The sequence below is a fragment of the Eleutherodactylus coqui genome, chromosome 9 (assembly GCF_035609145.1).
Source record: "Eleutherodactylus coqui strain aEleCoq1 chromosome 9, aEleCoq1.hap1, whole genome shotgun sequence".
Classification (NCBI taxonomy): domain Eukaryota; kingdom Metazoa; phylum Chordata; class Amphibia; order Anura; family Eleutherodactylidae; genus Eleutherodactylus; species Eleutherodactylus coqui.
In genome coordinates, this window is record NC_089845.1 from 12496570 (window position 1) to 12523306 (window position 26737).

Consider the following 26737-nt stretch of genomic DNA (forward strand, 5'->3'; position numbering starts at 1 on the left):
TGGTTTGTTTTGTACTCTGGCCAGGTTGATCACGGATATAGATTTAATGGTATTGTCCCTGGATTCTCTTCCAGGGACAAAGCCCACTTGTTCTTTGTGAATCAGGCCCGGTATATGCTTGCCAAGCCTATTAGCTATCAGCTTAGCGAACATTTTGACGTCAATGTTTATCAGTGATATTGGCCTGAAGTTGGAACAGTGCGTTGGGTCCTTTCCCGGTTTTGGGACTACTGCTATGTGCGCTTGAAGGGCTTGGGGGGGGGGAGGGATTTTCCCTGGACACCTCGTTAAATGTTTGCACTAGGAGGGGGGATAATTCGTCTTTGAACTGTTTGTAGAAACGCGCCGAGTAGCCGTCTGGGCCTGGGCTCTTGCCTAATTTTAACTCACCAATACATTCTAAGACTTCTTCTCGGGTGAAGTCCTGATCTAGGCTTTCTGCTATTTCCTCCTCTAATGGACCTGGTCCGAATTCTTTTAGGTACTCCTCTTCTTCCTTATTATTGGTCTTGTTTCGTTTCTGATCCTTTTCTATATTGTAAAGTCCGTCGTAGTAGCTGTGGAATTCGTCAAGTATATCCCTTGTTGAGAAAGCTAAGTCCCCTCTGGCTTTGTGGAGTTTTGCAACGAATCTCTGAGGTATTCGTGGGTGTAGGGATTGCGCTAACTTTCTACCGCATTTGTCCCTGTGTTTAAAGTCTATTCCTCGCATCCTATCTCTATAGGCTAAAGTTTTCTGGTCTAGGATTACCTTGATTCGTTGCCGTAGGGTCGATATCTCTGCCTGTAACCCGCTATTTGGCGCTCTTTTATTTGCTAATTCTTGTTTCTGGAGGTTTGCCAGTAGGTCTCCCAGCTCACGCGTTCTCTCTTTTTTAAGTCTTGCCCCATGTGAAATTAGTGTGCCTCTCACGACGCATTTGAGCGCTTCCCATTTCAACGGGGCCCGGGTTTCATCGTCCTGGTGGTCTATTATGTAATTTGCTATGATGGTTTTAATTTCTTGTATGCACAGAGGATCCTTTAGAAGGTTATCGTTTAACCTCCAATTTTTTTGTCTTGTGTCTCCTTGTGTGTCTGCAAATTCTGCGTATACTGGCGCGTGGTCAGACCATATCAGGGGTCCTATGGATCTGGACGGCTGGGTGTCTAATAGCGAGTGAGAGACCCACACGTAGTCTAATCTGCTATAGCTGTTATGCGCAGATGAGTGGTATGTGTAATCCCTGTCTCCTGGATGCATGACCCTCCATAAGTCAACCAGACGCATCCCTCCCAATTCCTTGAGAAGGGCGCGTGTGGCGACCCGTGAGACAGAGGACTTACCTGATGAAGTATCATGTTCTGGGTTGAATGCGAGGTTGAAATCTCCTCCTAGTATAATGGTTGAGCCCTCTGTGAACCTTGCTAGCTTCTCCAGTGTGGTCAGTCCGAAGGATGTCTGTCCCTGATTTGGGAAATAAACATTGGCAAATGAGATTATTTTACCTAACACTTCTGCTTTAATAAACAGGAAGCGTCCCTCCAGGTCGCGTAGTACGTCAAGGGGCTGAACTTGTAAAGAATTATGGAAGGCGATAGAGACACCTCCTGCTTTACGATTGGGGTCGGGGCTGTGGTACCATGCAGGAAACCTTTTAGTGGAGCATGTCGGGATCTCCCCCGCTTTGAAGTGTGTCTCCTGGAGCAGAAGGACTTTGATTCCTTTCCTCTGCATGTGGAATAGCATTTGGCCTCTTTTGGATGGTATGTTCAGCCCCTTGGCGTTGTAGGTACAAATTTTTAAGCTAGCCATAATGTTTCCCAGAGAGACGTTGCCCTGCATTCATATGTACCTGACCAAAGAAGCAAAATGGGGTGGAGGGTTGGGAGAGTCTGAGGGGATGGGGAGCGGGATGGGGGGTGTCAAAGCATGCCGTTTTCCTTTTGCTTTTTGTGCACCATCAATACACATAATGGGAGAAAAAAAAAACAGTTAGCAGTACAAAAGAGAAGAAAATTAAACAAATAAGAAACACAAAAAGTCCCCAAAACAGGAGGGGATAAAAACTTAAATAAAAACAAATATATGCCGTAAAGGGCAGAGTTCTACTGCCCGTCAAAATAAACTTCGGGAAACCCACTATGTCTTTTAGTGCAGCTCAAGGCTGTGTAATCTATGTGGGAGGCGGAGAGGCCAAGAACAGAGGTCTTCCCCCGACTTCACCATCGCCGTGGCTCACCCCTTAGTAGGGAGCGAGATCTGTGTGAGTGGCAATATGCCACCAAAGGTAGGAGAAAGAAAAGAAGGCGTTTAGGGAAAATGGGAAGGAGTAGTAGAGGAGTGGGAGAGGGGAGGAAAGAAAAGAGTGCGGTAGAGTGGGCGGAATAGATCGGGAGGGTTAGAGGTGAGTGGGGGATAGAGAAGAGAGAAAAGAAAAGAAGAAAAACAAAACAAAAAAAAATTATTTTTTGTGCTACTGAAGACGAATTTCCAGCCCGCCGCAGGGCCATCCCGGTAACGGGGATCTAAGGTGGGACCGTATTCGGTCAATGTGGAGTGTGGAAGGAGGGGTTCTTTTTCCTTTTTTTTCCTTTCCTCTTTCTTCAACCCCAGGACTTTGTGAGTCCATTTAACTTGGGTCTTCAGATGAAGGCGGTTTTTTAGGTTCCGTTGCTGCCTTGATTCTTGGCTTCGGTATTTCTTACTTTACGCCCACCTTTTCCCGCTTTTTGCCATTCTGATCTTGGTGGGGGGACCGGGGGCCCTTTGAAGGAGGGCCAGTCTGGAATCGCAATGTGTGGTAATTCCAGTGTCCCTAGAAACCCTGGAAGATCGCCCAGATTCTTGAAGGTCGCCGTCTTCCCTCCTCTTCTTGCTTGTAGTTGAAGTGGAAATCCCCATCTATAGGGGATGTTTCTTTCCCTCATGGCGTTGAGCAAGGGTTTCAGGGTCCATCGTAACTGCAGCGTGCGTCTTGATAGATCTGGGTACACCTTATCTGAATGGCCCCTGAACGTTAGATCTTCTGCCGATCGCGTTCTTTGGAGTATTTGGTCTTTTTCCTTAAAAAAGTGTACCCGGCAGATGACATCTCTGGGTCTGGATGGATCTGTAGATTTCGGACCAAGAGCGCGGTGAACTCTGTCCAGTTCCAAATGGCTCTCTGTGGGTCTGCCCAGGATATGGTTGAAAAATTCAATGACCCAGTCTTCCAGCTGGCTATTGTCAACCTCTTCCGAGAGGCCTCTTATGCGGAGGTTGTTCCATCTGTGGCGATTTTCGATGTCATCTATATGGTTGGTTAGGTCCGCGATCTGGTGCGCTTGCATTTCTAGTAGTTGCGCATGTTCTTTTATGGAGTTCTGGATCGTGTCTTGATTCTCCTCGATTTCTTCTACTCTTTGTCCTACATGCTTGATATCTTCCTGTAGGGCTGCGATGTCTAGCTTGTGGGCTTCGTCTAATTTCTGTAGAAGCGAGTTCATCTCTGATTTTGTGGGGATCGCCCTTAGGTGAGCTTTCCAGTCCCAGTCTTCCTCTATAGTCTCGCCCCTTTCACTGTCTGCGGGGCTAGTGTATATAACAGGCTGATGTTTTAAGGCGGTTGTTGTTCCCCCCTGGGCTGTTGTTAGTGCACTGCCTTTGTTTCTTATGTAAGTGCTTGCTTTGCTGGGGGTTGCAGTACCTCTGGGGCGCTCAGCTTCTTCTGTATGGCAACGGTCTTGCTGGGCGTGTGTCTGTCTCTGTGGGAGGGGGGAGGCTTTGGGGTCAGCTTTAACTTTCTGCCTTGTCCCCGTCATGGGGTTCATCTGCCCCTCTTCTGCATTTCCCCATGTAGGCTGAGTGGGTTGGGAATCCCTTGCTTTATCTGTACTTGTGCCTTTGGGGGTTTCTGGGGGTTTCTCTGGGGTTATTGTCTCCCCTTTGCTGTCCTGTGCCTCAGGGTTAACTGTATCTGCTGGGTCTGTGGCTAGGGGGGGCCGCTCTCTGCTTGGTGTGCGGCTGCTTCCTCTCCCCCCCTCCGCGGCTCCTGCCGCTGCCCGCTGGTACCTGGGGGGTTGCTTGTCTTCCTTCCTGCCTCCCTTGCTTGTCAGCCTCCCGATCCTCCAGTGCTACGCTGCGGTGAGAGCCCGGGCATTCATTCTCCCTGCGCTCCGCTGCTGCTGGTCTCCCCTCCTCCTCATGTGCGGCGGTGCACGGCGCCATCTTGGATGTACCTCGCAGTGGCTGTGTTCCTCCCGGAGAGCGCAGAAAACGCTCCATTGTGGCTGGAGGTAGGGTTTTCTGCTGCTCCTGGCTGTCTGCCCCTTTTCTCTTTTCCATGCCAGATGGATCTTAGGGTTTGCGGCGGCTGGACCGTCTCTACAGGCGGTGGTTCGGACGGGAGCTAAGGGCACACGCTACCTACTCCATCGGTGGCTAGCTCCGCCCCCCTCCAGATCTCATTGATTTTAATGTGAACTGTACCTGGACTACACCGATATGTGTAGCTGTGCTGACAGGCAGCTCCTAACAAATCTGATTGTCTCCTTCTGATCTTTTATTGCTTCTGCGTTTCTCTACCACCAGTATGAAGATGAGTGCAGTGCCTGTGGGTCCGTGGGAATATGGAGGAGGAGGAGAAGTGAACAGGGCTAGAAAGAGGAGTACTGGCACATGCCTCTCCTCCTGCCCTGTGCTGTGGACCACAGCTGGCAACCATGAAGAGTGGTTACTATTAGAGAACAGGCTGGCCTCATAAGACTGTAGCTAAACCCTTGCATCACTTTCTGCCCCATTATACCTGCTGCCATTATGTGCATCATCTGGAACAGATTGTGTTTTGGCAATAAAAAACTTGGTGAGCTGAAATTTTTGGTGTAAGGTTTGTGCCTAATGTTCAGTACACCTTCTTTAAGGACATACTACATTAGGGGGTTTTGTCACTAGTGAATGCTTGGCAGTGTTACAAACATGGGGCATTCGTGGAACTGTGCTGCGAGTGTGTATACGCAATCACTCTGCACATGGCGCTTGCACATTTGCTCACAAGGGCGTGATGTGGAACTACAGCATGGGGAGGAGATGGGGGGGGATGTAATATACAAGCCAGTCAATTGAAAAATAAAGTTTCTCATATTTCCTGTTAAACGGAGCTGGAGTGTGCATCTGATTGCTGGAACTCTGGAATGTCCAGAGAAAATGCAAAATGTACAGTGATAGAGCCAGGTAGAAACATGTGCACGGCTATTGGAGACTGAAGTCCCAGTATGGCCGTGTCGGGTGTAGTAGGAGGGACTATACTGTGGTAATAGGCAAAAGTAGTGCTGCGAGGAGAAATGGAGACAAGAGTTTTACTGAGAAAAATTACTGTTATGTGTAGTCTGTCACACTTATGCTGAGCGGGGCAGTATAACGGGACATGCGTTTTATAATGACAAAACCCCTTTATGTGTTGCACTAATAGCAGTATGGGTAATAACGACTCAAAGTATAATGTCCTAGCATACAAAAGTATAGCTAATACATTATAAGCATTAAATAAAGTAGCAAAATAGTAATCCCTTCATAGGATTTAAAAACTCTAATAAAAACATTTATCAAAAAATGCCCACTACAATACACTACATATATTAGGTATCTTCGCGATTGTAGTAATCTGGGGAAGTTAGTTACCAGATTTATCACCGTGACAGCCAATTTCCCTTAGCTTAATTATTAGAGCCGTCTCACCGAAGGGAACCACCGATTATTAAAATATAAATAAAAACGTGCGTGATCAGACTCGTGAATTGTGTGCCTCTTCTTTACTAGGATAACATTGATATTTTGTCGTAATGTTTTGTTTTTATGTTTATGTCCTCATATTTATTGCTGACTGTGAATTAGAACATAAAGATCCCGCACAGCAAACTTTACTGTGTGGGAAAGAAAGATTCCTTTATTCTTTCTTGTTTATTGTTCTGTTTCACAAATATACGGCTCCGTTCACCTTATTAGATTTATTTAGTGAGCAAGCCTCAATGGACAACCAATTTTCAGTTGTCAATTGTTATATATATTTGCCCCACCAGTAGTTTCGTCAAGTCCCAAGGACTGTGATGTTGTATTGACCAGTCACCTATGTCCTATTAACACACTGATGTCAAATTTCTTACAGTCAGTCTCTGGGATTTAATGGGACATTCACAAAACCATATATATCAGTGTCCAGCACTGTAATTTCAACTAATGGCGCTGTATTAAAAGGCTGTATATATATATATGTCTTGCATTCATTCATCATTCAGCCATACTGTTTACTTGTGAATGGCTTATATGAGGCTGTCATGGATCCACATATAGTTGACAATGTGGAAACTATCAGCCCTTTATTTGCATATTTATATTCAGCATATCAAGTTATGGGGACTGAGTGTTAGTCTGATGGACTTAAATTTTATCACCCATCAAGACTCTCTTTAACCCCCTTTTTCTAGCTGTTATATTCAACATCTAAAGTTCTAGGGACTGAATATTAATCTGATGGATTTAGATTTTATCACCCATCAAAGCTCTCTTTGTCCCCATCTAATTACTATTGAACACCATCAACGCGTTTCTACAGCTAGCATCGGTGTAGCTGCGTCATCAGGATGGTATAAATCAATATAGATGTGAACAGCCTGACCAGCTGTGAATGAATGAGCATAGGTGGCCTGTAGCCTCACTCCCAGGCTTTAAATAGCTCAAACCACGCCTCCCCTGTCAGGGGGCTCATCACTGTGAGCTCCAATGCAATCACATGGATGGCTGTGTACAGAGTGCAGGACTTCATTAACCCCTGATGGGATGATGTTTGTCGTTGATCTGTATATATGTTAGGACACTTCAATCAGAACAAGCACTTGTATTAGATAATGTATCTTTTCATTGCACTGCCGATGTTTTTATTCAAAATGCATTTTGAATGTAATCACGGATATGGAGGATACTGGAACAACCCAGCCATTACTCCATTGATTCTCATATTATATTTAAATAGGAGTACTGAATGTAGTAGATGTTTGATGTTTATATAAAACTCCCAATTATTATATATGATACATTATGTGACATCATGCATAATGTTTAAAGGATATATATAAATCACTTTGACACAAATACATGTCTAGGCGGGATGCAGCCACTGTTATCACCATGTCATATTTGCATGTAATTTGTTTCCATCCATCTAATATACTGTATGTGACATATACTTTATTGTATCACTGGGACACATAATCCATCTGGTTAAGACACCATGCTTGATGTTCAAAGGGAGTGTCAGTCACTCTGACAATCACAGGCGTGTTATAAACGGGTGCATGCACTATTTTCACCCTATAATCTATACATGTGGTTCCACTACAACCATCTGTACAATTAACTAAGTTATATGTTGGCACTCATCAATTGTTATATCATTGAGAATAGATGATAGATTCTGTTAGATATAATGGGCATACCGTTTATTCATTTGATACATAAGGTATGCACTTGTCTACAAACCACATGGAGGTGACATCCACACAAAGTGGTTGTCGCATAGTACCGTGTCACCTATATGGGCTATTGGGAATCAAAAAATTCCATTACAAGGGTGATCACATCAATAATCCTGTGCTATGCATATAGGCCGGCTTCACACGAGCGTGACGGGCTCCGCCGCGTAATATTCCGCAGTGAAGCCCGTCACGGCGCCTCCCAGAGACCCCATACTTACCAGCGGAAGATAGCGTGAAGACGCTTCCCCGTCCACCGCCGTCGCGTCATGTGACACGCCCACCGCGTCACATGACGCGGCCGGCCGTGTCACGTGACGCGCCGGCCGCGTCATATGACGCGCGGCGGTAGGCGGGGAAGCGTTTTTTCACGCTATCTTCCGCTGGTTGCAGCGGGAGATAGCGTGAACGGATGGCTTCCATTGACTGCAATGGAAGCCGTCAGCGCGTACACCCGCAGCAAATAGAACATGCTGCGGGTGAGGACGGGAGATTTCACGGTGCGAAATTCTGCGGTGGAATTCCGCACCGTGAGCATTGTGCTATTAGGTTCAATAGAACCTAATAGCAGGGGGCAACACAGCGGATTTTTGCCGCGAATTTACGCGGCGTAAATCCGTTCATGGGAAGGAGGCCATATTCAGAGTCACTTTTCTGTACATGAATTGATTTCAGACCCTCCGCCAAGCGGTGGCGTAAATAAATTGTACCTTTAAGACACTTACGCAGAACATTTATATAAAGGCTGCAAATGATAGTTTCTCATTTAGACCTTTAGGGGAACAGCAATCCATTCTGTGGATCCATCGTGTTTCTTTTTGCAGTAATTTCTGATCAACATTTCCTCTCCTTCCATTATCCCTGATTTTCTCCAAGCCTTGAAATTTTACGGATTCTGGGTCGTTATTATGTTTTTCTCGCACATGTATGGCCAAACTCGTATTATCTCCCCTGTTGATGTTTCCGATGTGTTCTAAGACACGTCTCCTTAATTGGCGTATGGTCTTGCCAATATAATCAAGTGGGCAAGTACAAGTGGCTTTATAAATGACCCCAGTTGTTCTACAATTTATAAAGTCCCGTATTTGGTAGATTTTACCAGTGGACAAACTGGTAAACGAGGCTCCACGTTTAATAAATCTGCAGGCTTTACATCCAGTGTATCGATATGTGCCCTTAGGCAAGTCAGAGCCCAGCCAAGTATTGGTTGCTGGTTGAGATGTTAAGTGACTGTGCACCAGTCGGTCACGCAGCATTAAATAAAGTAGCAAAATAGTAATCCCTTCATAGGATTTAAAAACTCTAATAAAAACATTCATCAATAAATGCCCACTACAATACACTACATATACTAGGTATCTTCGCGATTGTAGTAATCTGGGGAAGTTAGTTACCAGGTTATTGATTGTGAAACATGAATGAATTGAAACAATAAAGAAAAACCGTGCTGGAAAGAACATTTTTCTTTTATTCAAAGCAGCCAAATTATGTAGATTATACAGTAATTAGTATTTACCACAAAAAATCAATAAGAACAATTCTCCCACATAATGCAAGACTTCATACCCCCCTATTAGTGATAAAATAATAGAGTCATGGCTGCAGGAAATACAGAGAGGCAAAAAAACCAGTTGGCCACTAAAGCCCTCCCAGGCCTGGCCATAATGTGGTTAAGGCCACCTGCATACGGGCAAATTTGGACTGCGGAATCCGCAGCGGGCGGAATCTGACCCATTCGTGTGCAGCCCGCCTAAACTTTTTACTTTTGATGTATGCCCTGTTTGTTCGAAGTAAAGTATCACACGAGTGAAGATTGCAAGAAATCAGGTGGGTTTCAATTTTTTGTGACTGTTGGCTTGTTTTCATGTCTATCTATCTATCTATCTATCTATCTATCTATCTATCTATCTATCTATCTCATATCTATCTGTCTATCTATCTATCTATCTCTTATCTATCTATCTATCTATCTCATATCTATCTATCTATCTCATATCCATCTATCTTTCTATCTATCTCATATCTATCTATCTATCTATCTATCTATCTATCTATCTATCTATCTATCTATCTATCTATCTATCTATCTATCTATCTATCTATCTATCTATCTATCTATCTATCTATCTATCTATCTATCTCTTATAAAGAAACCCTCTGCTGTAAGTGTTGTGGTTAGGCATGCCATTTAGAGATGAGGCAAAGTTTAATTTTTTTAAAACTTTTTATAACAAGTTATCTCATCTTAAAAGACTTGTCTAGGGATACAAAAATATGGCCCCACTCTTGTTCGTAGGGTTGTGTGTGGTATTGCAGCGCAGCTCTATTGAAATGAATGGGAGTTGAGCTGCAATATCAGACACAACCCTTGGACAAGGGATGTATTGTTATTGGAAGAAATGTTTTTTCTAACCCTGGACAACCCCTTTAACCCCTTAGTGACTGTCCATAGTGTTTTTACATCCTGACTAAGTGGGCTTTAATCCTAGAGGAAGTAAAAACATGCTCCTGCTCAGGATTAGAGCCACGTGCAACTCCATGCTGTCAGTTCCTGGAGGTAGCCGACAACATGGAGCTGTCATCCTGAGCTGCGTGGAGCACCCCCCCCCCTTCTGCCCCCCGACCATGCGATTGCATTAAAGTAAATAAAAAGTTAGAGTTTCAGCTCCCCTCACAGATTGCATCCACAAGGGGGGCTGAAACTACTCACTCCCATCCTCCATGATGTCCCCTGCTTATCTGGTCTAGAACAGACCCTCCAGCATCTTCTGCACATGCGCGCCAAAGGAAAAATGGCGGCTGATGCACAAAGATCAGTGCGGGTCCCCGGGTCTGTGATCACTGCTAACCAATGGATAACGGTGATCACGGAAAAGTTTAAAAAGTAGAATAAAGTTAAAGTTTCACCTCCCCTCGTGGATTGGATCCATGAGGGAAGGTGAAAACACTCACCCGTGTCCTCCACGATGTCCCGGTCTTCCAGGATCTGACGTTCTCTTCCGCAGATGCGCGCCCGACGTCTTACATTGGGCGTGTGAACAGAGGGGCTTGCGTCCTGGGAAATTTAAAATCCCTCTGTTTCTGGCTACCATGTGTAGCCAGGACCAGAGAGATGTCACCGGGGACCGCTGTATGTGGTTCCCTGTGATGTAATCACTGTTATCCAATGGAGACAGTGATCATTTAAAGTAAAAAAAAAAGTTTAAACAAGTGTAAAAGAAAAAGTTTAAGAAGGACAATGGGTTATTTCCATATTTGAACTTTAGAGAACTGAATAAGATTACTGTACCTAATCCTTACCCTCTTCCAGTCATTTCTGATCTCTTTATTTAACTAGTTGGGGCTTGTTGGTTTTCTAAACTGGACCAAACTTATGACATTGATGATAGAGAATTATTAGCTATAAAATCGGTCTTTGAGGAGTGGAGACATTTTTTAAATGGTATTTAATTATTGAGGTCTGCTTTATGCTAGTGCTGTTTTTGATTTTCCTCTCAACTTTTTGTAGCACTGGTGGGAGTGTCTATGGGACTGTTCTGATACTTGTTACACTCGCCTAGCAATTAGGGAGGACTTTAATTCCTGTCTTGTCTGTGGACCTGTGCTGATTATTCTCAGTTTTCATCTGATGGATGTTGGAATCAGAGCTGTATCTTGGTCTCCTGCTTTTCTCTGCTCATCTCAAGCTAAAAACTGTGGTTACTGGTTGTAACTTGCATTCTTACTTAGTTGTTTACTTCTGTCCCACGTAGGGACACTGAGTGGCCGAGGAACGTTGGTCAAATGTGCTCTTATCAGAAAGGGACATCTACTATAGGCAGGTGCGATCTCTTATTCTGAGTTATATAGGGGACATTCCCCTCTCCATCTGTTATTACACACGTTACCTGTGATGGTTTATGTTATTTGTTCCACTGTGTAAATATAGCCGAGGAACTGTTCGGGGCATCAGTTTTAGTACATCCTGGTCAGACATGACACTAATCATTAGAACCTTGCTTTTTTAGAGTCAGCTAAAAGATTGAATATCTGACAAGCTCCATGCTCTTGTTTCATGTTTTAATTTTATTATTAGTTATTAACCTGGAATTAAAAATGTTAAGGCAGATGCTCCCTCTGGATGTTTCATTCCTCAGGTTAAAAAAGTTTAAAAAACTAACGTTTCATCTCCCCTCACGTATCATATCCGTGAAGGGGGATGAAATTACGTAACTAAGTCCCCCCAATTTAACCGCAGACCTTAATCCGGCTTCTCCAAACGTAGCCGAGAGCCTAGAGATTTCACGGGGGGCCGCAGTACGCAGTCCTTGGTCACATGATCACCGTTATCCACTTGTTAACGGCAATAACATAAAAGTAAAAAAAGTTTCACTTTCACCTCCTGTCACGGATCCAATCCATGACGGGAGGTGAAGTTACTTGCTTCAGGCCTCCGTCGATGTCCCCCGATGGAATTTTTTACGCGGACCTTTCCCCAACTTCGGTGAATGCGCCCGTCGGCAAGATGGCAGACTTAAGCGCAGAAGCTAAGGAGGGCCTAGGAAATTTAAACTCTCCTTACTCTTGGCTACTAAAGGTAGCCGAGAGTCTGGATCAGTGAACGAGGCCGGCAGTGAGTGGTCCCTGATCATGTGATCGCTGTTATCCACATAATGGCGATCATGTAAAAGTTAAAAAACAGTTGAAGTGTAATGCTTCTTTCAGTTTTGCCCCTGTTGTGCATACGGACATAAGATTAGGGCCACAATGCCTATGTTTCTGAGGACACACAGGGGAATCCATTTTCAGATTGGTTTTACTTTTGTCTTTAGAAGACAATGGGAAGACCAGTCATCCTCTAGAGTCAGCATGTACTTCAGCAATTTTTTACAACTATAGTTTTTATCCCTATTCAGGTTCCTTTTTCCACTTTAGTCTCTGATTTATCCATGGAAGATTATTTTCTTCTTGTTTTTTTAATGTATGCAATGAATTACATTTCTCAGTATGAAAGGAGTGCAGATAGAAGAAGGTCTGAGCGTTCTAATTTTCAAATGGAAAAGGTATGCTGTTTTGAAGTTGGAAACTGAGAGAAATATCTTCCTACTGTGGTAGCGATGATAATATAGTTGTTTATCAGTGGCTTGCTAAGCATATTTATTCCAGCTCCTCTCGCAAAAGATGTCGGTAATACATTTGTATACTGGTGCTCCTCCCCTCCCCAAATTATCACACCCAAGTGATGCATCTAAATACAAGCTGCCCACTTCCCATACTGGTGCTCCTCACCTAGCACTATGAGAAACAACTTTATACTGTAGACTGGTATTTTATATTATTGTTTTCCTTTTTGTTTTCATACTGTTTTATCCTTTTGTAAATATCTCATTGTTTATATTTTTCCCTTTTTTAGAATAAAGTTTTAAACTTTATTTAGTCAATTTCCTTGATGCTTTAAGTGATCCATAACTCCAGAGTGCCTTAATTGTGTGTTTAGGCTGGTGCAAACCAAGGTGACTAACCTACCTTTCAGAAAGTCAGTGGTGGCAGTGAGGTGTGTTGAGTGCAGGATCTAAGTAGCCAAAAGTAAGTTGATTCTGTGGTCTGCCTCTGGGTACCGTACGTCACAGTTTTACATCTGTGAGAACCATAAAACCCATTATTTCTGACAAGGAACCCTGGTCTTTACTTTTACCACCTTGCATGTGGAGATCTGGGCTTCACTGCAGATTCCCCAGGTGGCTACACGATTAGTGGTCCCAGTTATGTGGCTGATAAGGCAGGTTATAACCAAGGTCCAGTACCCAAGTGTATGAAGAGAGATGTCGTCACAGAAGTTTGGAATCGAGGCAGGCGGCATATACATCTTGGGAGACAGTCAAGACTTGTGCCAACACAAAAAGGTTCAGTATGGTACAAAAAGTTCAGGAGTTTGGGCAGGCAGCAGCAGGAAAATGGTCAATAAAGCATGAAGAGGTCAGGAATGGAGAATGCAGAGTAGTCGGTATTATGAAATATGATATCTGGAGATTTACCCATACTGATATCCTGTCTGATATTAAACATTATGTTTGCTTCCTGTCCACGTTGTGATCATTAAAACGAATCACTGGATTGGAACACAGGGAAAATTAATAACTGAATTTATAGTTTATCAGTGAGGTACACGTGGAGTTAATTATATATTTGAAATGGTGAAATACTGCTCTACACAAAGCATTCACTTTTACCCTTATAAGCCCATGGGAGCAGGCTGGAGCGCACATGCCAGGAACTAACAATCTCTTGTATATGTTGGACATACCCCCTAAAATCCTTTTTATTGCTTTTGGCCTCTGTTGCAAGCCTCAATTCATTATCAGCTTTAGCTTTTCTGACACTTGCCCTACAGTTTCTACAGACTGCATTATATTCTTCTTTAGATATCCCCCCCCCCCTCTTTCCGTTCAATAAACATATTTTTTTCTTCCTTTTTAACATGTACAAGTTCTGTGTTCATCCATACTTCTCTCTTTAAATGCTTTCCGTTCTTCCTTCTTTTAGCAATTGTTAACGATTGTGCTTTAGGAATCTCATTTCGCAATATTTGCCAACCTTCTTGGACATTTCTGTCCTTAAGAACATCCAGCCATTGGATTCTTCCTACCCTCTCTCTGTGTTTATTAAAATCGGCCTTTCTAAAATCCAACCTTGAGGTCTAAGTCTTCTCAGGTCTTCCTCCACTTGTTATCCAGAATTCAAGGATATCATGATCACTGCCTCCTAAGGTCCCAGATACTTCCTCAACCATTCCCTATTGGTAAGAATTAGGTCCAAGATTGTTTTCTCTTCTACCTTTTGGAAGATAAGGTTGTCAGCAAGAGTGGATAAGAATGTGTTGGATCCATTACTTTTGCCTGAGATTCCCAACAAATGTCTGGATCGGCAAAATCTCCCATGATCACTGTGTTGTGGTTTTTTGAATACTTGGCCATCTGATGTAGAAAGAGTTCATCCATAACCTCTGATTGTCCCGGCGGCCTATAGTAAGTGACTACAATGCTATCCTGTTTGTTGTTCTCTCCTTGTATTCTTGCCCAAACAGTTTCTACAGAACTCCCAGCTCTGAAGCTTGAATCTTTGTGGAGATGTATGTTTTCTTAACATACAATACAATGCCTGTAAAGCTATATCCTTCAACCCTTTTATTCCAATCATGTTTATCATCCCACCATCCGTGATGCCTATGACATCATATTTCTCTTCCTGTGTTAGGAGCTCCAATTCCCCTTGTTAGTTTCCCATGCTCTGTGCATTTGTATTTTTTTTTTTGTTTAAAGTTAGTTTGTGATCGGTGTCTCTTGTTCCTCTACTTTCCTTCTGAATTTTTGGTCTTTGTTCTTTTTTTTCACTTCTAATAGCGAGGTTCTCAAATGTTTTAATTAGCTGCATATTTTTACCTGGCCTTTTAATTCCCTTCCCATATTGGTCCAGTTTGCAGACCATGGTGGGTGGTCTGTAAATCATGTCTTATGAGAAACAGTTAAAGGATCTGGGTGTGTTTAGCTTGCAGAAAAGAAGGCTGAGAGGAGACTTAAACGCTGTCTACAAATATCTGAAGGGCTGTCACAGTGCAGAGGGATCAGCCCTATTCTCATCTGCACAAGGAAAGACTAGAAGCAATGGGATGAAACTGAAGGGAAGGAAACACATACACCCTCTTGTTTATTCATCTAATCCCAGACAGACTCAATGATGTTGAGTTCAATGGACTGTGGGGGCCATATCATCACTTACAGGACTCCTTGTTCTTTTTTTGCTAAAGATTGTTGTTAATGACATTAGCTGTATGTTTGGGGTCATTGTCCTCAGGTCTGGCTCCAGGCTTACGTGGGCCCTTGCGCAATAGAGTGTTAGTGGGCCCCTGTTTTTTTTTTACTATACAATTTAAATAATGCATTAACTTTATATACTGTACCAGGGTATCACTGACATAATGCTTTGGTATACTTAATACAACAAAGCATTATTGGCAACTATTGTGTGTAATAGAAGTTTTTACCATGCGCATCTTTAACTTCCAGTATAATCTGAACAATAGTCAGGGTATGCTGAGAACTGAAGTTTCACAAGCTAGAATGCTGTGAATTCTATGTGCGAAACTCAATACAGATGCACATAATGCAGTCAGAGACAGACTGCACAATGACTCTGATTCACACGTGGCATCCTCTGTGCTCATTCCTGTTCTTCTGCATCTGGTCCAGATTTTTTTCTGAGTTATCTGCCCATCTAATTTTAACTGCTCTGAAATCATAAGTGCCACGCAGTGTGTCATCTGAATAGCACCACTCCCTGTGCCACCAGAGATAACAATCTACACTGTGCACTTCAAATGGATAATCCATACTGTGCCCTCTTAAATAAATTATAATCTATCCTGTGCCCCTTGATATTTTCTTTTTCTCTGTGCCCAAACTGCCATGAAGATTTCTTCTTTGCACATGTGCTCCTCATCTTGCTGCCACGTCCAATGCCCCTTCCAGTGACACCTAAACAACAATTAGCCCCCATTTAGTCCTGAATAATAATACCCCATTCGCAGCCTTCAGCACAGTAAAAATCCCTCTTTGTTGCCACACATGTGGTAGTCACGTTTGGACTCTATCTACAACATCTCTGATAATTTCCAGGCACAGCTGGGATTTCTGAGGGGTTCTTGGACATTGAATCCCCCAAACATGGAAATGACAGTCCCATTCTTTTGGTCCCATTCATTCGATATAAATTGATTGTCTTATACTGTACCCCTGGAGCGCCTGAACCTTTTATGTTCTGATTGACTCATCTCTTTGCTTGTCCGGGGTATATTCCACCTGGCCATAGACGGACTCCACCTCGTGGATATCTAGTAAGGAAGGCGGGCCTTGGCGTGTCTTACAGCAAACCTGGACGATAGGCGTGACAGCCGTCCCTGATGGGAAGTCGCTGCTCACGCCAGATGAATCATTTCTGACTTAAAATCTTTCTTGTTTTTTTTTTTGTTTTGTTTTTGTTTTTTTTCTATAAAGAAATTTTAATGGAATTTTGAAATTTTTTGAGAAAACATTCATTACATAATATGAAAATACATTTCTGGAAATAAATCACATAGTGTGTAATGTATGAAGAGTAAAGAATTGGAACATAAAAAACAATAAATATGAGTAACGAAAACAGGGTTTGGAGGGAGAAGCATATCAGCCAATGTTTCCACATTGAATTGTATTTTTGAAGGAGATTATTATGAAATGCATGAGCTTTTTCATGAGAACTATGCTCAGCAGCTACCAATGTTAACTCTCTAAGGGCTTAGTCACACAGAAATTTTAATGGAATTTTGAAATTTTTTGAGAAAACATTCATTACATAATATGAAAATACATTTCTGGAAATAAATCACATAGTGTGTAATGTATGAAGAGTAAAGAATTGGAACATAAAAAACAATAAATATGAGTAACGAAAACAGGGTTTGGAGGGAGAAGCATATCAGCCAATGTTTCCACATTGAATTGTATTTTTGAAGGAGATTATTATGAAATGCATGAGCTTTTTCATGAGAACTATGCTCAGCAGCTACCAATGTTAACTCTCTAAGGGCTTAGTCACACGGGCGCATCGGCCCGTGTAACTGAGCCCTTACTCCATGAAGAAGACGGCCGCACTTCAGGACAGACGACTCCCCGCAGCGCCGAAGAAAGAACACATGACCAGCAATAGAGTCGGTCACATGTTCTTTTTTCCGGCGTTGCGGAGATTCATCCGCATCTGCAGTGCGGCCGTCTTTTAGTGCAGTAACACGCCGATGCGCCCATGTGACTAAGCCCTAAGTGTAGGAATCTTAGGAGACCTCCAAAGTCTCGTTAAAAGAATTTCTGCTGTCAGTAAGGTGTGACATATCAGTTGTCTATAAAAAGGCAGATACTGTCAACCTCCAGAAAAAGAAAGGCCAGAGCTGGCCTTTTTGGTAGGGTCACTCCGGAGATGTTAGGAGTATTACATATCTCATTCCAAAAGGGAGCAATAGATGAACATCCCCAAAATCCTAGTTGTCCGCACCCCCTCAAGCATAAAACATCCATCTCTGGGAAGTACCTCACCGATCTTGTTAGAGAATAATACTATCCGGTAAGCAATTTGAAGTGGAAATCTAAATGTGAGGTACTTAGTGTCATTCTATTGGCCCATTGAAATGCTACGAGCCATTCTATAAGGGAGAAACATTTGGCTAGTTCTTTTTTCCAATTCAAGATGCGTACTTTCTTAGAATCACCTAAGTCCCTGGAAAAGAGGTTATAGAATTGCTGTATATGGTGACTGTTTCCCTCAGATGCAGCAGAGAGTATCCATGGGATTTCAACTAAGCCACATTTGAGAGTTGCAAGGAATTAATCTATTTGAATGAATTTGAAATGATCTGCTGCGGGGATTCCAAATTCTGATACTATTTCGGGCAAAGGCCTCATTCTACACTCTGAGATTATATCATTAATGTATGAAATACTTCTCTGCACCCATCCCTGTACACAAATGTTTGGTATAAAGTAATCAAACACCTCCATTGGTATATTAATGGTCTCTCTTCTGGCATTTTGTAGCCCCTTTTTATGCCAAAAGACCAGGAGAGTAGAGATGCTGTCATAGAAGGTTGGAGGCACGGTACCCCTAAGCCCTGTCTATGATGCAGGTAGATAATAGAAGCCACTACTCTGGGTTTTTATTATTCCAGATAAATTTAATTGAAAATTAAATTAGCTATTCTATTTTGGGGAAAAGATATAATTAGTGTTCATAGGAAGTAGAGGATTTTAGGCAATATTGGCATCTTATATAGGGCTATGTGTCCGATCCAGGAGAGTTCATGTTTAGAAAGACGTTTTATAGTTAGTTGTTGCCAATTTGGATAGCAGAAATTATAATTTGATCCTTAGATAGGGTAGATTGTTTAGTTGCCAATTAAAGGGAAATTCTGGATGAATGTCCCTCATCAAGGTGTCAGAGATATTAAATCCCAGATGTTGGGATTTACTCAAGTTTAGTTTATAGTATAAGATTTGGCTGAGGTGGGCAATAGAACCATAAGCCTCTCTCAGTGAGGGCAAAGGGGCATAAGCATCAGAATCACATCGTCTGTAAGCAATCCTATTTTGTGATGTCTATACCTAGCTGATTTCCAGAAGTCTCTGGGCAATCAATTTAAAGTAAATTTTGTGTCACAATTGAGTAGGGAAACAGATCTGAAATTGGCAGGAGAATCTCTCGGCTTATCAGGTTTAGGTATGATAACAATTGTAGCATGAAGAATTCCTTCGGGGAGGTGTCCACTTGCTGCAGCTTTGTTGAAAACATTAGCTAAATGGGGGGGGGGGGGGTTAAGACATGATCAAATGTTTTATAATACTCATTAGCTAATCCATCTGGACTGGAGATTTTAGTGCTTTGAGGGATTTAATTATATTAGAGACCTCATATGAGAGGATGGGAGCATTTAGGGCGTTGATCTGTTTAGGGGAGATAGATGGCAGCTTAATTTTCTAATGGAAATCATTGATTAATGGTAAGAGGGTTGATGAGCGGATGCGTCATCTTACAGATAGTTAAGCTTGGCGCAGAATTCGCTAAACTCATTTGTGATGCTTTAAGGGTGGGTAATTTTATAACCTGGACCATCTTGTTTTAGAAAGTACAGTATTTTTGTCTTAGGGGGCCTCTTTTTGACTAAGGAGAGATGTCTGCGATGAGATTTGTATAGATTGTTCAGTACTTTTGATTTGTTCAAGTAGGTAGTTGATGTGAGATTGGGTTTTTCGTGTTGTGAACGGAGCTTAATCAAAATTCCACAATATTCTATGTTGAATATAAAATATTCCTCGAGTTTTGTCAAAATAAGCTTGATATACTTTGGATTTTTCATAAGGCGAACATTGATTTTCAAGTTCCAATGTTGTTTATTGTTGTGCCTATAGATATGTTTACAAAGTTAGGTGAATGGTCAGACCAAGTAGAGCTGCCAATAGATGAAGAGGAAAGCGATGAAAGAGACCATCTATCTGTGAGAAATAGATCTATACGAAAAAATGACTTATTGGGGGGGGTGGAGTAGAATGGATGAGGAGTATAGGCTTCTGAAAGTGTCATATAGGGATTATTTGTGTAACCATGGAGAACGAGATGGGGTTGTTCTCCTGGTAGGGCCCGTGGGTTTGAGATTTCTATCCGGAACAATTTTGAAATCGCCACAAACATATAGAGTGCCCCTATAGAGATTACAAATTTTCTTTAGCACTTTATTTAGAAAGCTGATTTGCGAAGTATTTGGTGCATAAATGTTAACTAACATAATTGGAGTATTATTAATAGAGCTAGAAAGGATAATATATATCCTTCTGAGATCTATGTGCCATTGACTGAGTAGGATGTCTACATTTAAGCAGAAAGCAATCAGAACCCTTGCCTTTTTCTTGTTGGTAGGAAGCCTTATAACTTTTTGGATAGTTTTTATGCGAGAATTTCAGGGTAAAAAGGAAGGAAAAATGAGTTTCCTTTAGGCATAGGATGTGTGATTTGGAGTGTAAGGTGTCTTTCCACACCGAAACCCTCTTAAGAGGAGAGTTAAGTCCCTTTGTATTCTTTGGGTAGATAGGAAGGATGCCAATAGCACAACATCAAAGCTGGATACAGCTGGACAGATATATGCAAAGCCACCGTACAGGGTCCTGATCAAGTAAATACCCTAATCGCGATATCAACGTAGATAAAGAAGATGGCAGCATCCGTGGTGTGATTAAAAGTTGCTTTTAATCCCTCTAAACGATAAAACCACGTTTCGACTTTAACAAGGCCTTTGTATTCATTGACATAATTTTAATTAACATGGGAGTTCATGACATTTTGGCTTCTGAGATGAATAGAAATGAGGAAGCTTGAAATAAATGTGGCTACTTTAAGAGTAGCAACTAGATCTGGTGGGGTTAACATGAAAACAAAAAACATCAAAATTTACGATCTGCTCTTTGTGTGGGGGGAAAAGTTCACTTTGGGATGAATTAACCACCTCTATTCACTATGTTAAAAGTCGAGGTGTCAGCATTCAGTGTCTTTCAGTTTCAGGACTTCTGCTCCTGCCCTGGCTGACCCGCACTCCACAGGCAAACAGATCTAATCGTTAACCCTTTTGGGAACCACCAGTTGCTTTTATGTTTTAAACACCAGCTGAACTGACGAAGGGGTTATCCCCGAAACGCGTTTTTATAAGTTGATCATGTACTTTATTAAATAAAAGAAGTTTCCCAAACTCTTGGTCACTTCCTATTTGCTTTAACCTGGAGTGTTGCGACTTCTCCACTGCCAGTTTTTTAGTTCTGTAGGTAATCTTGGCTTCTTGGGATCTCAGAAAACGGTCTTCTGACTTGCAGGATAGCCGGTGATAGGTCGTCAAATAAGTTGAATGTCAATGAAAGGACTAGGTATCTTTTTGTTTGGACGAGCAGCAAAGAGAGCAGTGCCTGCCTAATATGGTTGAAATGAATCTTGGCGATGACATCGCCTGGGACATTTTCTGGTAGAAATTTTGTTTTTTGCAGTCTATGTGCTCTGTCAAATAGTGTAAGTAGAAAATCTTTACGCTCAGATGGGAGAATTGTGTCAGGGTTCAAACCTGGGGAGTCCTGTCATCCAGGCGGCATCTCACCCTATTGAGCTGTTTATCCTGCTTGACAGTTCCCCTGCCTTAACCTTGACCAGTTCTTGCTCCTGTAACCCAGCTCTTATTAGATCCTTCTCGCAATAATTTGCCACATTATTTAAACCTGGCCCTATCCCTTCCTCACTGCGTGGTTATTGAGCTCCCAGCCTTTAATTAAGTGTCTCTCTTTCCTGCTCCTTCATCTACAAGCAATTGCTCTGTGTACTGACCCCTGGCTTCCCCTGACTCCGCTACCTGTTTGCTCCTCCTGTACTGGAACCGATACTACCTATGTACTGACCCCTCTGTTCACCCTGACTCTGTTACCTGCCTGCTCCTCTTGTACTGTCTGTAACCAATAGTGCCCCTGTACCTACCACTCTCTTACCCTTACTACTCTATATGCCTGTAATGGTCACAACAAGAGGCTCCAAACTAGCACCTGACCATTACAAATTGTTACAGTTTCTATTACGGTCTTCAAGGTCAGCTAACTTATTTTTAATATGCTCAGCATCCTTACTTAGCATAGTGAGCAGCTGTTAGATCATGTGAGTTAGCTAACTCTCCTATTTTGTTTTCAGAGTGGCTTGTTCTGTCACTAACTCGGAGATGGAAGAATTTAAGGACACTAACCATTTCTGCAAGTCACTGTGTATGGAGCCTTTCAATGTTACTGCCATGTCTTTTATAAAGACTTCTAAGGCAGGCTTCTTAGAAGAGGGGACACTGAGGATTGGGTCAGTAGCTTCATGTACTAACAGCTGGGAAGGATGAGAATTGTTCATCCTGGGCCTCTGCTTAATGGGCTATATGTGGGTGAAGGTGATGTAGCAGAGCCTGCTGTGTGACCAGGCCCTATTTTGTCTCGGTGTGGGGAGCTGTGAAGGGAGAGAGACTCTCCTTCCTTATTCACCAGCCCTTCCTTAGATACAGCCCTAGAGATTTCTGTCGGCACCGAAGTAGAGCGTCAAAGCAGTTGGGGATCCTCTGTTCTGAGAGTCTTCGCTGTCCCTCGTGTATCTTGGTAAGAGAGAGGCCAAGACATCCCGTCCTGAGCTCTCCCGCCCGTACTTCTGTGAGCCATGGATAGAGAAAAACTCTGTCAGGCGCTTCGGTTGTGCCTTTGAAGTCCTCTGGCGGGTCATCACTGCAGTCTTCTATATCAGGTGTTTTATTTTGAGGTTAGTATCTGCGGCTGACCTGCTGTGTAGTTGCTCCTTGAGGTGGATACGTAACGGAGCTCACACAAGTGTGGCCATTGCAGCTCTGGTCCAGGCCACAAATCTTCCTTGTTTTTTAATATACCATTTAGAGCACTGCCCTCGCTTTAATTGTACTATGGCAGATTTAGGCGGTTTTACAAATGGAAAAAAGTCCTCTGAGGTCGAATTCGTAGTAAAAACTGCATGTCTTTCCTGTGAATTTTGCCATAGAATTAGCAATTATCCTTCAAATATGTGTCAAAATATGCATAAGACATGAGGCATGCAGATTTTCTTTAGAATTTGACCATAGTGCAACTTTCTGCCACATCTGAAAGGACCCTAAAAGAGCAGGTCATGTAGTGTTAATTTAATTAAACACATAGCAGAAAACTTTCCATGTATAAATCCACACATGACTTTAATGCAGATTTTACTTATTGCAATGAATGAAATGTGCTATGGTTATTCCCAGTTTTCCATGGCATCTAAAACATCAAAATCCAAGGCTTTTCTGCGACATTTAGAGCATGTTGTGGATTTGACAGCATAAGTAGATAGCATTGTGGATTTCTTCTGCTGCGAGTGATTGGGCTTTGTTAAATCCCCGTTCACAGTACTTTGCTGTGGAGATTTGCGTTATTAGTGCATTTCAATATACTGTGGGTGCCGAATTAAGTGTGGTTGGTACGAGCTCAGAGAAATCACACCATGAAAGACCTTCCATAAGCTGACTCTGACTTTATTATATTTTTTTTGCAGTTTATATATTATTTTGAGGATAAACAACACCCTACAGAGAGCCAATCACCACAACAGCAAGCTGTGTGATAACTTACAACCAATTTCAACTTGCCATAGTAGCATTTAACCTACTAGTATATTACCAATTTACATTAACCCATGCACATGCTGTTTGTTCTCAGCAAATATTTCAGCTCAAGGCACCCATGTTATCTAGCATATGTTTATGGCTAGACCTTGTGAGATGACAACTGTGTTTGTGGCTAAGGGATGTTAATAGACATGTTCATTACAGCGAGCTACATCACCACTATAGAGCTGGGTTGAACATTTTCTTCAGTAGAATAAACAGATTACATGCTGAAGATCAGTCTCCCCCTCTAGACAGAAACTGCTTGTTTCACCATTGCCCAAGATCTGATATTTCTATATTAAAACTTTTTTTCTGCTCTCATTAGATAAGGAACATTCTTAGCATGTGGATGTTCTCTGTAGAGCATTCCAAATGCTTCTCATAAAACAAATTTCTATGTATCTGAGCTAAACTTCTTTAAAGGCATAAATACTAATAAAGTAGTTTGAAAATGAAACTGATAATACCTCATTTGTCATTTTCCTACATTCCAGAGCTGAAATTCTGCAACAATTTCTCTACGTATGAACTCATATGAACCCTAACTCACAATAAATTCTTTATCACTTTGGCATATCACACAGTCTATTATGTAAAGAATATGACACATTCTAAATGTAATTATTTTGTTATGCCCTACTTAATTATTATTTTTTTTTCCTTTAAAGGAGTTAGTTGTCCGGTTACTGGACAATCCCTTCTCTATAGCTTTAATATAATAACCTTAAACATACTTGCTCCCTGCAGTCCTGGTGATTGCTGTAATATTTGATGTCACAGGAAATCACATGGCCACTGCAGTCAATGAGAGGCCGCAGCATCACGTTCTTGAAGTCCTGGCATCATGCTGCTCTAAATGTGAGCATCAATGCCAGGAAAAAAAGCAGTAACGCTGCAGCCACTCATTGGCTGGTGCAGTCATCTAAGTTCCTGTGATACCAGTGATCTCAGACACCACTGGGACCACAGCGGAGCTGCAGTTTTAAATCCCAGCGGCTGCGGGGGTATGATCAATTTATTATTTTAATGCCGGCCGTGCTATTGAAAGGGGGGTTGTCTAGTTAGTGGACAACCCTTTTAAGTGTAATTTCATGAATTCTATTATTTTTGCATTTTGTTTACATATAGTTTATACTATGTACTAAAAACACCAGCTGTGACCCCCATTACTCAGGCTTACTATTTGACATCCAAAGTTTGTAACAAGTAGCGCTCAAAACCAGACTACAAAATTCCACTTTCTCACCTTTTCTTATAGGTTTTATGTGACACTTTTTAGTCAAAGTCCAAGTTCCCACTGTCAGTATATTGAGCAGCAAGTAAAACTCTGAAAGTAATTACTTTCAATGTACTATATACTGTATGTATATTCATTATACTTGTTTGAAAATATGACAATAATCTGAGTGATTTAATTGTATAAAATGTGCAGACATCAATCTCGTTAACACGAGCTATGTTATATTTGCAGAGAATTTGGCTGGAGAGATCCGGAACTTCCCGAAGTGATACAAATGTTACAGCACCAGTTCCCTTCTGTGCAGTCTAATGCAGCTGCATATCTCCAGCACTTGTGCTTTGGGGATAATAAAATTAAGGGAGAGGTAAGCAACATACAAAATGCTATCTAACCGATTTGTCAAACTGGATGATGTATTATTCATTTTTTTAGTAACAAGACTGCAGTGAGAGAAGAAGAATATGAATATCTCACTGCTAATTATATTGAGCTCTTTGTAATTTGTGAAACTCGGTTAATGCAGTAATGATGTTATATGATTACAAAGGTCAAATACACAGGGATGAGAATAATAATGGGATTTTCCTAAATAATTGGGAGGAATTTCTTTAATTTGATGCCTAAGGGTATTTTTGTCAGTGGCAGTTCTTTCTCAAGAAAACCTAGGTCAGTGATGGCAAACCTTTTAGAGACCGAGTGCCCAAACCGCAACCCAAAACCCACCTATTTACTGCAAAGTGCCAACATGTCAGGGGGCGGGGCTTATCATGACATACTGTTTTACCCCCATTGTTTTAAAAAGGACAGGACCGCTTCAAAATAGAGAGCATGCAGATTTTTGGGATGTAGAAATACTGCAGAATGTCCTCAGCGGAAATTTCTGTGGAAAATTCTGCAGCATTTCCGCATCCAAAAAGCAATCAAAATCTGCATCTTGTCTATTTTGAATAGCAACCCCCCCCCCCCACAGCAGCCCCCAGCGTAATAGCAACCCCCCCACAACAACCCCCAGCGTAATAGCGACCCCCCCACAGCAGCCCCCAGCGTAATAGTGACCCGCCCCAGCAGCCCCCAGCATAATAGCGACCCCCCCCCCACATCTGCCCCCAGCATAATAGCGCCCCCCCACACAGCGGCCCCCAGCGTAATAGCGACCCCGCACAGCGGCCCCAGTGTATTAGTGACTCCCCCCAGTGTAATAGCGACCCCCAGCATAACAGCAGCCCCCAGTGTAACAGCGACCCTCCACAGCAGCCACCAGCGTAACAGCGACATCCCACAGCGGCCCCCAGCATAATAGTGACATCCCATAGCGGCCTCCCCTCCCCCACTCACAGTTGTGGTGCTCTCTCCTCCTGCGCCTCAGCCTCTGCAGCCGCTGTCCTCTGTCCCGGCACCCCCTGCCTCGGCCCTGTCCTCAATGCCAGGGCCGCTGGCCAGGCCCTGCGCCTTCTGTGCCGGCACTCCCAGCCTCCCTTCAGTCCTCCCCCCCAGCCAATCAGAATCTGGGAGCGTGAATCAGGTGTATTATGTCGCCGCCCCTTACTTCCAGTGGCGACATAATACACCAGTACCGAGGGCATATTAACTTTTTACACAACACTTCTGCCCTATTCAGCAATTCCAGCAACCTGCTGAATAGGCTAGAAGTATTGTGGAAAAAGTTAATATGCGTACCGAGTAGACGTTGGGGGGAGGAGGATCCCAGCTGCACACTGACGTCACAGTGTGCGCTGGGAGCGGTGCTGCTAGCAGTGCAGCTGAGTAAATGCCGGCAGGGGAGCCGCGGCACCTGGCGGTATTCACAAGTGGTGAGTGGCCGATGGCGGCGCGTGCCAGTAGTCAGTGCTCTGCGTGCCGCCTCTGGCACGCGTGCCATAGGTTCGCCACCACTGACCTAGAGCTACACAATGACTTATGTTACAGCTTAAGTCACATGGTCAATTGTTTCTTCCCAGCAGTTGCGAAAAATCCATCTGTTTTACATTTCCTGCAACTGTTGGGTCGCAGCAACTTGTGAGGTGCAGCACAACCACATTCACTTACATTAAGAAAAAATGATTTTGTTATTTGTATAGCGCCAACTTATTCCGCAGCACTTTCAGGTAATTATTTATTTATTACCCCCCACCAAGCTGGGTACTAATTTTAATGACCTCGGAAGGATGGGAGGCTAAGTCAACCTTGAGCCAGCTACCTGAACCATGCGGGGATTGAACTCGCAATCTTCAGGTTGTGAACGAGAG

The 26737-nt window shown here is 42.7% G+C and overlaps 1 protein-coding gene across 2 annotated transcripts in view; it reads left to right on the top strand.

Annotated features, from left to right (window-relative positions):
• CTNND2 (catenin delta 2) overlaps positions 1 to 26737 on the top strand; it is a 731828-nt gene that overhangs the window by 352451 nt on the left and 352640 nt on the right. For both annotated transcript variants that reach the window (XM_066579126.1, XM_066579127.1), the window contains one exon: positions 24723 to 24855. In XM_066579126.1, the coding sequence (XP_066435223.1) occupies positions 24723 to 24855 (133 nt within the window). The remainder of the gene's footprint in view (positions 1 to 24722; positions 24856 to 26737) is intronic.